The 13,437-nt window shown below is 42.1% G+C and overlaps 1 protein-coding gene across 1 annotated transcript; it reads left to right on the top strand.

The window, feature by feature from the left end:
- Nucleotides 1-6,837: 6,837 nt before the first annotated feature.
- LOC109397273 (submaxillary gland androgen-regulated protein 3A-like) lies at nucleotides 6,838-7,443 on the top strand. Its single transcript, XM_029854122.1, has one exon. The coding sequence runs from the start codon at nucleotides 6,838-6,840 to the stop codon at nucleotides 7,441-7,443; it is 606 nt and encodes a 201-aa protein (XP_029709982.1).
- Nucleotides 7,444-13,437: the final 5,994 nt, after the last annotated feature.

A 13,437-nucleotide genomic window follows, 5' to 3' on the forward strand; every position in this document is an offset into this window, starting at 1 on the left:
AGTGCTGAAAATTTCATTTCGTCGTTTTCAACCACCTACAGTTCATTTTAGAAGCTGAACCTGAGAATATGGTACCTAAATGAAAAATTTGTGTGGCTAGACCAGTTCTGCAAGAAAGTCACGGAAGAAATGCTGTTTTTCGAACATTCAAGGTAAATGTCACGGACTACCTTTGAAAATGCCATAAGATATGCACCGTGAATATCATTGGCATTTTTCGAAGGTAGTCCGTGACATTTACCTTAAATATTCGAAAAAACAGCGTTTTTTCATGACTTTCTTGCAGAACTGGTCTAGTCGCACAAGTTTTTCATCTACCGTAAACCGGGGTTAAATTGATCAGCAGGGTGAACTACATTGTACTTGCATACCAGGAACTTCTAAGCGTCGCAATGATCTCAAACTTCTTACCTCATCTAGTTGATAGATGTCAAGAGATGAGTTTAGGCTTTTATTTGTTTAGAAAAAAGTTAGTTTTGCCTTATTTTTTTAGAAATTTGCAATGCATTTCTCACTTAGCTGAAATCATTGCTTCTAAACAATCGATTGCCACTAGGACTTCCCGTAAATTTTATGTTTTAACATTTTTGTGCAGCCTTGGTTGGAAAGTTATAAAGCTATTCTGAATATGAATAAATTAAAATAAGTTCTTTTTTTTTGACGAAAAGTCATTTATTGTAACAGAAATAACTAATTTCAAATGATATTGCCTACCTTCAGGCGTTAAAGGGGAAATTCCAAAATTTAATTTTGCTTTTTGAGTATCAAATTCACTAGTTGTAAGAGTTCTGACGCGTTATTCGTGTTTAGAAGAGCAAAATTAAGTGGATAAAGAAATTTGTCTTTATAACCAATGCTTAATTGTATACTGATCAATTTCACCCCAAAGTGGCATCTTCAATTTATTGACTTTTGAAGTAATTTAAATAAAAGTTTAAATTTGTTGAAGAAAATTCTGTCACATAGTTTCATAGAGATCCACTGAATACTGATGTTACAGAAATTCTTTTGGCAATATTTGAATTGGCACTAATGTTATCCGCAAAAGTTGTTTTAAAGTGATCAATTTGACCCCGGATTACGGTACCATATTATCAGGTTTAGCTTCTAAAATGAGCTGTAGGTGATTGAATTTATACATGATGAAATTAATTTTTCAGCACTGGTCTCGAGTACAGAGCTGTTGCGCACACACTATTACACGGTGGGTATGGTACATACATACATTTATTTGCTCAACATATCATTTAAGACAAGACATAACCAACAATAGTACGCAACAATACTCGGTTTGTGGCGCCCAATGCTTGCCAGGTCACGCTACATCTGGTCCGCCCATCGTGCCCTCTGCGCTCCACATCTTATTGTGCCAATCAGATCAGTAGCAAACACCAGCTTTGCAGGGTTGTTATCCGGCATTCTTGCAACATGACCTGCCCACCGTATCCTTTCGGCTTTGACCACCTTATTGATGCTGCAAACTAAAAAAATCTCAATTTTAGTCTCCAGTTAGCCTAGTGGTTAAGGCTTTGGATCGCCAATCCGGAGATGGCGGGTTCGATTCCCGTTCCGGTCGGGGAAATTTTCTCGACTCCCTGGGCATAGAGTATCATTGTACTTGCCTCACAATATACAAATTAATGCAATGGCAGGCAAAGGAAGCCCTTCAATAAATAACTGTGGAATTGCTCAAAGAACACTAAGTTGAAGCGAGGCAGGCCAAGTCCCAGTGGGGACGTAGAGCCACAAAGAGGAAGAAGAAGAAGTAGTGGACACATTCTACCGTGACGTTACAACGTTTTGACGGCGTTTTGATCATATTTTCAACTATAACTCATGAATACGTACTATAAACCTTAAATATTTTTGCATATTCGGCTTCCTTGCAAAATTTGCAGTAAATATGATGTGTTAAGGTCTTACAGACGCTAGGTAAAGACCATCCAGTCGTATCCATCAACAGACTTCTTGCTCTTTGAAGCATAGGAACTTCGTTCATATTCTCCTTTTTTTCCTGGTACCGAACTGCTAGTTGACCTAAGCGTTGGATTACAGCAAAGTGAAAAGGGAGGCATCCTGCTCCGGCCATAATTGAGATTATTGGGCTAGTTGCAAATGCACCCGTTGCTTGCCGTATTATATCGTTATAGGTAGGGCCTAGAGTTTTTTCCATTTCCGTGATGTTGATGCTGGTTTTACCAATCCCGAAAAAAAGCTTTGATAATACCAAAGCAGACCCGATTTTCAAAAGAGTAGCTCTATTACTTCGCTTCAGTCGACGTCCGAGTATCTTTAACATTTGAGTCCGCTTTCGACAACTTTCCTTGATATACGAAAAGTGTTTTTTGAAATTAAGCTTGGAGTCGATTACAATTCCCAAAATTTTTAGGCTGCGTACCATGGGGATTGGTACATTGTCAATTTTGATTGCACGGCCACGTTTGCGATGGCGTGTAGAACAAACATGTAGCAACTTGGATTTACTGGAGGCTACCGCAAACCCTACTTCTGCAGCCCATCCAACCGCTGCCCCAACTGCCTTTCTTAGGACCTTGCGGATCTCGCCATGTTTTTTCCCCTTCACGATCAGTAAAACATCGTCCGCATAAAGTAGTATTTCTACACCAGCTGGGATTACAGTGACCCCACAATTTATGAATCGGCAAAAATGACCACAGTTTATGGATCACTCCATTTGATCAACATGGTGATTCATAAATAGTGTACGAAAATTAAGGTGATTCATCGGTGTGGGGTCACTGTACTTCGAAAATGAATTGCATGGCCACAAGAAAGAGTGTTACGGAGAGAATTGAGCCTTGGGGCACTCCGTTGTTTGCTTTTTTCAATGAAGACAGAGAACCATTTGCAGCTACTTGAAAATATCTGTCGCAGAGAAAACTGGCGACAATATTCATTAATCTCCCAGAGAAGCGCCATTTGGATAAAGTGCGCAGGATTGCAGGTCTATACGTCGTATCGTAAGCTTTCGAAACATCGAGAGATACGATTTCAGCATGTTCATCTGCATTGAGGCTGATGTGAGATTCTAGACTTGCCAAGTGAGAGTCGACACCATTTCCAGCACGGAAAGCTCAATGTCTCACGCAGCAAAATTCAACTGGAAAGTCCTTCTAGATTACTCCAGTAGCGATCACCTGCCAATTTTGATCGACACACATAGCACTACGAGTAAGCCAAAGCATCGACTGAAATGGATTTTTGAGAAGGCCAACTGGGATCTGTATGAGCAAACCACTCTGAATTGTCTAGACTCCTAGCCTTCCCTCACGGTGGAGTAATTTACCAACAGAATCATTTTGGCAGCAGATACTAGTATTCTGAAAACCACCGGGAATATTGGACAGAAATGTGTTCCATGGTGGAATGAAGAAGATAAGGTAGCAATCAAAACAAGACGGAAATGTCTACCGCTTCGCCGCCTAAAAGACAACGACCTCCAGAAAATAGTTGCACTCAAGCAGTTTCAGGAGACCCGATCAATCTGCCGCGACACCATCAACGATGCAAAACAAAAAAGCTGGGAGAAATTCGTGGAAAGCATCAACCCGAACACTCCGACATCTCTTGTTTGGAGTAACATCAACAGGCTTCAGGGGAAAAGAGGAGACAACACGATAACGCTGAGCTTACCAACAGGACATACTAACGACGGAGAGACGGTTGCGAATGCTCTGGCCGACGAATATCAACTGAAATCGTCTGATGAAAACTACACCGAAGAATTCAGGCGAAAACACAAAGGAGACAATTGTGAAACATTCAAGAATCAGCGCCCAAACCTTCACAAACAATATAACACGGATTTTTCGTTAGATGAACTCATTTGGGCACTTGATCGGCGTGGTGGGAACTCTACCGGAGCAGACAACGTCAGCTACATTCTTTTGCAGCGTCTCCCTCTCTCTGCGAAACTCACCCATTTGAACCTATTCGACGAAGTATGGGATAGTGGTATATTTCCAGCGCAGTGGAAAGTGGGAACTATAACCCCTATTCCGAAACCACACGCAGATCGCAGCAGACCTGAAGGATATCGACCAATTACGCTTCTCAGCTGCCTTGGCAAACTTTTCGAGAGAATGATCAACCGCAGGCTTATCACCGAACTGGAGAACATGGGTAAATGACAAATATGTATGACGGAATTAGCTTTGACATAAACATAAATCAGCCGTATTTTTACAAGGTTGGTGCTGTCCAAACAAAAATTTACAGGTTGAGTACTTCTGCCTATAATATTCAAGCACATGCCTTATTAATCAGTTCTTTATGCTTTGAATTTACATGATTTGAAGCAGAAACACGTAATCTTTACTGATGTTGAATCTCAATCCGGTTGTTTAGTCGCTTTAGGTTGTATTGTGGCGACCGTACATTGTTGATGAGTTTGGGGCGCAGTTAGACCATCACTAGGTAGTGGTCGGAGTCGATGTTGGCACCATGGAAGGTCCTGACGTCGATAATGTTGGAAAATTGCCGTCCGTCAATCAGAACGTGGTTGATTTGAGATTCCGTCTGCTGTGGTGATTTCTAGGTGTAACGATAAGGGAGGCTGTGTTGAAAAAAGGTGCTACATATAGGTAATGAACCGTGGGCCGTGTTGGTTCGTCTGCTGGTGGGTGCTGAACTTTCCAATCGTCGGTCTGAATTCCTTCTCTTGGCCTACCTGAGCGTTTAAACCTCCTGTCGTGGCTTGGGCGGCGGTCGTATTCGCGTTCGAGCTGCTCGTAAAATGCGTCCTTGTCATCATCAGTGCTTCCGGAGTGTGAGTTGTGCACGTTTATTATGCTGAAGTTGAAGAATCCACCCTTGATCCTCAACCTGCACATTCTTTCGTCGATCAGCCACCAATCGATCACGCGCCTCTGTATATCACCCATCACGATGAAAGCTGTCCCCAGCTCGCGTGTGTTGCCGCAGCTCTGGTAGATGGTATGATTACCTCCAAACGTTCGCACCATGGATCCTGTCCAACACACCTCCTGCAGCGCTACGATGCCGAACCCGCGGCCTTCAGTAGATCGGCGAGTATGCGTTTCCAATCGTAAGTCCTTTTTTGTTCGCTGCCTTTTGTCTCGGTTCGTATTCTTCTGTTGCTGATTTTCCGTTATAATGTTTTTTTACGGCTGGCTCGTAGGGCCGGACACTAACCTCCTACTTTCCGGAGGGCCATAGTGCACAGTTGAGCTTGGAGTCCTTCACGGCCACTCGAACGTGCATCAGCTGCCCGTAACATGGGGATCAGCTTGTAGTTCCCATCCGGTACCACGTAGAAGTAGGGATAGGAGTTGCTGGACAGAAACCAGTGGATGTCGATGGTATCTGAATCGCGCAACATGCTTATTATCCACCATAAGCATGGTCTATGCTGTGGTATTGTGGCACTGAACAAAACTGCAAGGGTTGGTTTTAAAATAAAGCCGCGAGGTCCATTCGCCACAATGGGAGATTCACAATGGCAGGTTAGGGTACGGGTGGACTTGGTTTGAGGTTAATCAGCGGCTATTGACTAGGATGTCCAGATTCACCTCCTTTGCATTTCTCCTTTACTGTAAAAACGTCTTTCTACAACATAATGTTTTACATTTCAATTTAGTGTCTTTCTACCTGCAGTTCTTATTTAAATTTCTCCAGATGTCTTTTTACTAAACTGCAACTGATGATGATGATGATGATGATGATGATGACCTCGAACCTTTGGTTATTAACCCGCCCCGTAGGCGCTGAAGTACCTGATGATGGCCACCTAGTTAGCCTCCCATGACCACCCATTCTTGTAGTTCTGCGAAGTCTATTGGTGGATAGCTATCATCGTCCATATATAGGGCTGTGCTGTGATGGTTGCGTATGTTGTTGGGATTCCTGGGACGTATACTACAACGCAACAAGTCGCATAAAACTGGACTTGTCATATGGACACTTGTTGCACTGCTTTCAATTTCCTACTCTGTCCATGGTAGAATGATGAGCACGAGAATGTTGATATGTTGCTGTTCATTTCCAGTCTCCTCGAGGATCTATTATTATTATTGTTTTTTGATAATATCCCGGTTTCTGGGTTCGATGGAGCCATGGGATCAGAAGAGGGTCAGTGTCATTCGCTCTCAAGGGAAGAGCGACCGAACGAAGTGCCAGGGTTGGCTATCTAACTCATGACCATCCGCTAATGAAGTGAATGTGTAAACAACTACGCTATTGGCTTCAAAAGAAAAAAAAAAAAAAAAACAAAAGAAGAAATTTGAGCACAATTACATTATTCATCACATTATTCCCATAGAACTAATTTGATAGAAAAGATAATCTAAGTAAATTATAGACTACTAACTTTAGAACTACCATGAGAAGGAAATCAAAAAACAAAAAATTGGCACCGCGTTACGTTGGATCAGACACATGTTTGTTTCTAAGTCCAAGTGAGCATTTATTGGTTCTGTCTGGACGACCGGATATTAGACGTGTTGAATTGATTGTTTATCATTCATCCATTCGTAGCAAACCGCCTTTTGATAAACTTGATTTTTTGATCAACATTCCTTTGCGTCTCAGCCCTTCCATTCATAAAGATGCGGTGTTTCAAATCTCTAACTCGTTTCTTATCTTCTTCTTCAGGAAACGAAGGTATACGTCTTCTAGATATAAGCTCGCAAAAAAAAAAATCCGTCTAGCCGATAAGACAGATTCTTATCATCGATTCTAGCAACACTATAAAAACCGATTTTATTCATTCAGTAAATCACATTCTCAATTTGTTTTCAATCAAGCAATATCTAAGCGAACATTTTATTAGATATTCATATATTATCGTCAGTCAACATGAAAGCTATATTTCTTGCTGCGCTGATTGCCATCAGTGGTATATCTTGTGGTCCTATCTCAGTTAGTGATAACAACATCGGAGACATCATCAATGTTGGAGTGAATGTAGAAGCCGAAATCAAAAGTGAGATCAATGCCGACATTGTAAACATTCTGGTCGCATTGTTGGCGAACATTGATCTTGGACCTCGGCCGCCATATCCACCAACTGGACTGCCACCAACTGGACCTCCAACCTATCCGCCAACCGGACCTCCAACCTATCCGCCAACCGGACCACCAACCTATCCACCAACCGGACCACCAACCTATCCACCAACCGGACCGCCAACCTTCCCACCAACTGATTTTCCAACAACTGGGCTGCCACCAACTGGACAGCCACCAACTGATCTTCCATCGACCACCACGATTTCGCCCCCGCCAAGCACTACGGTAGAGCCATCGCCGTTCTCCAGCATCCACGTCAATGATCTGATCAACACCATTGAGAGCATCAAACAACAGGCTTCCGGTGCGAATTTGACTAAAGAGCAGAAAGAACAAATCTGGAGGGACCACACTGAACAGTTTGTGCGAAAACTGATGAACAATAGGCAATGAATTTTGTTCTAATATAAACTTAGTTGTGGAAACAGCGAAGTATTATTATTTGTTAATGGGTTAAAACATCCGAAATTTTATTTTCGGTACTGATTTTGTACATTACTTAATACGACTATTGGTATATTTATCAATTCTTATAATATGTATCGTTTATGATATAACTCAATTCAATTAACAGAGCTGCAGCTTTCTTACAAAACAAATACTTAAATGTAGAAAAAGGAAGAAAAACACATAGCGAATGTTACCCGTTATGTAATGTTGAAAGATAATTTATTAAATAAACAAAAATAGATGATGCAAAAAATACAACGTATTTTTGTAATTTGATGCAGCGTTTCCAACCTCTTTTCCCACCTGATTTTAGTCCACCCGAGATTGTTTTCTATGATTCTTCATGATAAACAAAACATTATCACAGTTCCATACTCTATTACTGTATGATTTTAATAAGTGTGTTTCCTTTCAATGCACTCGTCATAATAACTCGGTTGCGGCGGTTTTCATCGTCCACCTTCTGCCACGCCTGACACTCACTTAATTACGCTTCACTTGGTTCACCCATCTTTGTCTCTGCACTTAACGTCCACGCCTTTTTGTTCCAATAAGATTTTCTCTAGCGAATACCAGAACAATAGCATCCGTACTCCCACACACCGTCAAATATCATTCTAAGCGCTCGTCGCCCGAATATTTCAACTCGCTTGCAGGTCATTCGCGTCCTGTTCTGACCCCCGTCCGATTAGCATTTTGTGCGAGGTACAGGTTATAGATTTACCTCTTGGTCCACGGAATGGTGCAGAGTCTATCATCGGTGTGATGCTGGGTCATTAGGCCGAAGGCCATTAGGCCGAATGTCATTAGGCCGAATGGTCATTAGGCCGAATGGTCATTAGGCCGAATGGTCAGGCCGAATGGTCATCAGGACGAGTTGAAAGTTAGCCGTTGTTTTTACCTTTTCCAACAATTTTTGCCAAAAACTAGTTTAACAATGAAACTAGAAAGAATAGCCTATGTTTTGAAGAAGGAAAAATTTATGAATTGAATATCAGCAGTTTTAGCGCCAAAAACTATGATACTAGAAAGAACAGCCTATATTTAAAAGAAGGACAAATTCATGGGTGAAATATCAGTATATTCAGCATCAATAAAGTATCTTCGTGCCTGTCACACGATACACACATGCAAAATGGTCATTTGCAGACGAAGCTCTCAGTTAATAACTGTGGAAGTGTTCATAGAACACTAAGCTGAGAAGCAGGCTTTGTCTCAGTGGAGACGTAACTGCAAGAAGAAGACCCATTCGGCCTGATGACCATTCGACCTAATGACCATTCGGCCCAATGACCATTCGGCCCAATGACCATTCGGCCCAATGACCATTCGGCCCAATGACCATTCGGCCCAATGACCATTCGGCCCAATGACCATTCGGCCCAATGACCATTCGGCCCAATGACCATTCGGCCCAATGACCATTCGGCCCAATGACCATTCGGCCCAATGACCATTCGGCCCAATGACCATTCGGCCCAATGACCATTCGGCCCAATGACCATTCGGCCCAATGACCATTCGGCCCAATGACCATTCGGCCCAATGACCATTCGGCCCAATGACCATTCGGCCCAATGACCATTCGGCCCAATGACCATTCGGCCCAATGACCATTCGGCCCAATGACCATTCGGCCCAATGACCATTCGGCCCAATGACCATTCGGCCCAATGACCATTCGGCCCAATGACCATTCGGCCCAATGACCATTCGGCCCAATGACCATTCGGCCCAATGACCATTCGGCCCAATGACCATTCGGCCCAATGACCTTTCGGCCCAATGACCATTCGGTCTAATGACCATTCGGCCTAATGACCATTCGGCCTAATGACCATTCGGCCTAATGGCCATTCGGCCTAATGGCCATTCGGCCTAATGACCATTCGGCCTAATGACCATTCGGCCTAATGACCATTCGGCCTAATGACCTTCGGCGAATGGCCTGACACCCATCGGTGTGACCTTCTGGAGCTCTGGTCTAAACCCTAGCTCAGACTGGAGGGTCGATTGAACTGGGAGAGGATCATTGACAGCCATCGGGGATGGCTGACCTCGCGTTTCGATAAGCCGGCATTTGTGGAACGATTGCTTATGGAGGATAACACCGAGGATCTTCTCTACTGACAACCTAATCGGAAACCTAAGCCGTGCATGCGACAAAGAGATTACGGTGGACGGTGGACGCTATTGAGGCTGTAATCACAATGGCCGAGATAGCGATCCAGAAGAAGCGAACGGGAATCCGTTACTGCGCGGTCGTCAGGTTGGACGTGAGCTACTTCCAGTGCTAATCTCTGACACCGAGGAAGGCGAAAGAAGCTACAACTTCACCGTGGGGGGTAGCTCAGGGGTCCATCCAGGGCCTGGTACTATGGAACGCTCACACTTCTACCGGGCGTAAAGCTGGTAGGCTCTGCCAAATATCATCGTGACATCATGATATACGGCGAGTCAATAGAGGAAGTGGAGCTGACAACAGCGCACGCGATAGGCTTAGTGGAAAACTGAATAAGGTTGAGACAGCTGGTACTCTCGCACAACAAAATCGGAAGTGGTAGTGGTGAACAACCGCAAGTCTGAACAGCAGGAAGTGATCAGCACGCGCGTCACCATGGGTCAACTGTAAGCGCTTACTTCAGCAACCACTGGGCGTCATGATCGATGACAAGCTGGAATTCGGTAGCCACGTGGAATATGCTCGCAAAAGGGCAAGCATGGCGATCATGGCATTGTCGAAGATGATGTTAAATAGCTCGGCAGTAGTATCGAGCAAGCGTAAAGCCAGTAGGGTCAAATGTTTGACAAGGAAAGAACTCAAGAAACAATATCAGTTTGACACTAATCAAAATACGATCGAGTAAAACAAGATGTTTGAGCATTGGTTTCTTTTTGGACGAATATTTGACCCTCTGTACTAACAACAGAAGTTGCTCGCGACAGTAGCGGTCTCCATACTACAGTATGGTGCCGCTGCGTGGTCGAGGGCGCCAGTGGTCAACCGTAACATGAAGTGACTCGAGAATACCGACAGGTTGATGTGCTTCAGGGTGGCAAGCACATACCTCACGGTTTCAAAGGACGTATGTGTGCTAGCAGGCATAATGTCCATGTCAGTGGGGACAGAGGACGAAGAGTGATTCGAGCGACGCGGTATAAGAGGCGCGAGACGAATCGCCAGAACATCGTCTATGTTGTAGTGGCAGAGGAATGGGATTCCTATAGCAAGGGTAGACAGGCTCATACCTAGCGTGTCCAAATGGACGAGCAGGCCCCATAGCGAGGTAAACTTTCACTTGACATAATATCTGTCAGGCCATGGGTGCTTTAGGTGGTATATGCACAGATTCGAACATGCCGTGTGATGATAGTGCGATTCGTCTGCACGCCAGACCTCCTAATCGCTGCTTAATACACGTCTCGTATTGGACAAATTCTGCTTATTAGCTTAGTAACCTATTAGCACTTCCACGGTTATTAACGAAGAGGTTTTTCTGTCGATCGACCATTTTGCATTCGTAAATCGTGGGGCAGTTACGAAGATACTTTCTGCCCAAGGAAATTTTAATTTCGAAATGTTTCTGGACCTACCGGGAAACACTCCAAGGTATTTCCAAAGAAAGTCCTGAGAAAAAATCCAAAGTTCAGATTCCCGGAAGCTTTTCAGAAGTAATTCCCTTCGAAGCTCCAATAAAAATTTCCTGAGAGAAATCCTTCAAAGAATTCCCTGAAAATCGTAAGCAATCCTACAGATACTCTTAAAGGAAAGCCTGGAAGAATTCTTTTCGAAGGAACTCCCCAAAAACTATTGAAAAATCTCAAAATAACTTCTGTTGGCATTCACGGGAATCTATAGAGTTCTAGAAAAGCAATAGTAGTAAATTTTCGAATAATTCCAAAGCCAAGATACAACACAGATTCTAAAACATTGTAACTCTGAAGGAATCTCTGAAGAAGATCCAGAAGATTTTTTCAAATGGTTCTTGAAGAAATATTTAGTAAAGTTCTGTCTAGTAACATTCCAGGAAAACAATATCAGAAACTTTTGGACAAACTTTTGGAAGAATTATTGCAAGAAAGAGGAGTTTCCAGAAAAATAACTAGTGTAACCAACTCAAAAAAAAAAACTTGAACGAACGGATTATAAGCAATTGTAAAATTGATTTGTTTTCTTTGAAGCAATGAATTTAACTTGGAATATTTCAGAGATAATGGAATTTCCAGAAGAATTCTAAGAAAAACCCCCGTTTGAACCTATTCAGAATATTTAGAAGGAACTTATCATTTTGAAGAAACTTTTGGAAAAGAAAAAATCTCGAAGGAACTTCTGTGGAATATTAAAAGACTTCACAGAGAAACATTGCCTTTATTCCATAAAAAAATCATTAAAATATTCTAGATAAATTCCTATGTAGTTCAAGAAAACACTCTTGATAATTTGTTGGAGTAGATGAGGATGAGGATATATTCTTGAAGGTTACTTTTAAAATTATCTTATTCTAGAGAAACCTTTTGAGAATAAATCTGGACAAATTCCCAGAAGTTTTTTTTGCCATAAAATGGTTGAAACAATCCATAGGATAATCCTTAAAAAATGACGTCAAACAAATACAGGTCGGACTCGATTATCCGGAGTGAGGTTCTGATGCTTCTCAAACATATATCTGGAGAACGAAATGCTCTACAAAGCTGAAATTTTGACATTTTATTAAGTCAACCTTGATTAGTGATCAGTCAAAATTTCTGCTTCTTACAGCATTATGTTTGCGAGATATTAATGTGGGTAGATCCAGAACCCGACTCCGGATAATCGAGTCCGACCTGTAGTATGATTTATTTTTATATCCTCATACATTTATTGAAAACTTCAGGCCCCTTGGGTTTTACTTAGGCTTGAAATACGGACTTCAAAATTTAACATGTTTGTTTTCCAATTAAAACGATCATTTTGCCACATTGGACTTTTCACATTACCAACTTAACAAAAATAAGGACATTCTTTAGTTGGGATGTACCGATTTCAGCCACTGAAATACTGTGTTGACTGCTCAGCAGAACTAGAATTTCTCGATTGCTCGAAAAGTTCTCCATTGCGAAACACAGTGGTTTTCAAGAAGACCAATCGTTGGGAGTACAACTTGATGAATAACTATCTAGGGAATCGCGCCACTTGGGCGGTGGCTTCTATATTCGTCTGTTTTCCACTATAACTCAGTCAAATTTGAACCAATTGACACAACTTTTGGAATGTGGTGAGATAGGTATAGTATCTACACGTGTACAAAATTTCAAGTCAATTGGTTCAAAATTGACTGAGTTATAGTGGGAAACAGACGAATATAGAAGCCACCGCCCAAGTGGCGCGATACCCTGCCTGTTGAAAGCACGGCATACACCTTATCATTAGGAATAAGCCGAAGCATAATATACTATTTTTAGCAGCTCTGTTCTCTTGGTCATGAGATGTTTCTAATACTTGTGGAACGTAAAAATCTCAAAACATTCCCTATCAAACTGTATTAAACGGTTTCAGGAAATTCGACCACTAAAAACTCTTTTTAACAAAGAAAATATAACTGCCTAAACTACACAAAGTCAGTTTAGTATAATACATTCAAATCTTAGTAACTCGAAATCAAGTGTACATTACCCAGACGGAGTTTCTACCTTGTATATGTTCACCCATAATGATTCGATGTTTCAAATTCTTAAGTAGCTTCTTATCTGAGGAAATTACGTCACGTCAGGATGTAAGGTTGCAAAAATCCGTCTAGCCGATAACACAGATTCTTATCATTGATTTTAGCCGCCTCGCTATAAAAACCGGGTTTATTCACTCAGCAGATCACATTCTCAAATTGTATTCACGCCAGCGATATTAGAACAAGTATTTTTACAAAGAAACAAATATAAGCCTCCAGCCAAAATGAAAAC

Source organism: Aedes albopictus, chromosome 1 (assembly GCF_035046485.1).
Source record: "Aedes albopictus strain Foshan chromosome 1, AalbF5, whole genome shotgun sequence".
Classification (NCBI taxonomy): Eukaryota; Metazoa; Arthropoda; class Insecta; order Diptera; family Culicidae; genus Aedes; species Aedes albopictus.

What these genes read in the sequence shown, in the direction of transcription:
- LOC109397273 (XM_029854122.1), top strand. Translation starts at nt 6,838, where the DNA reads ATGAAAGCTATATTTCTTGCTGCGCTGATTGCCATCAGTGGTATATCT.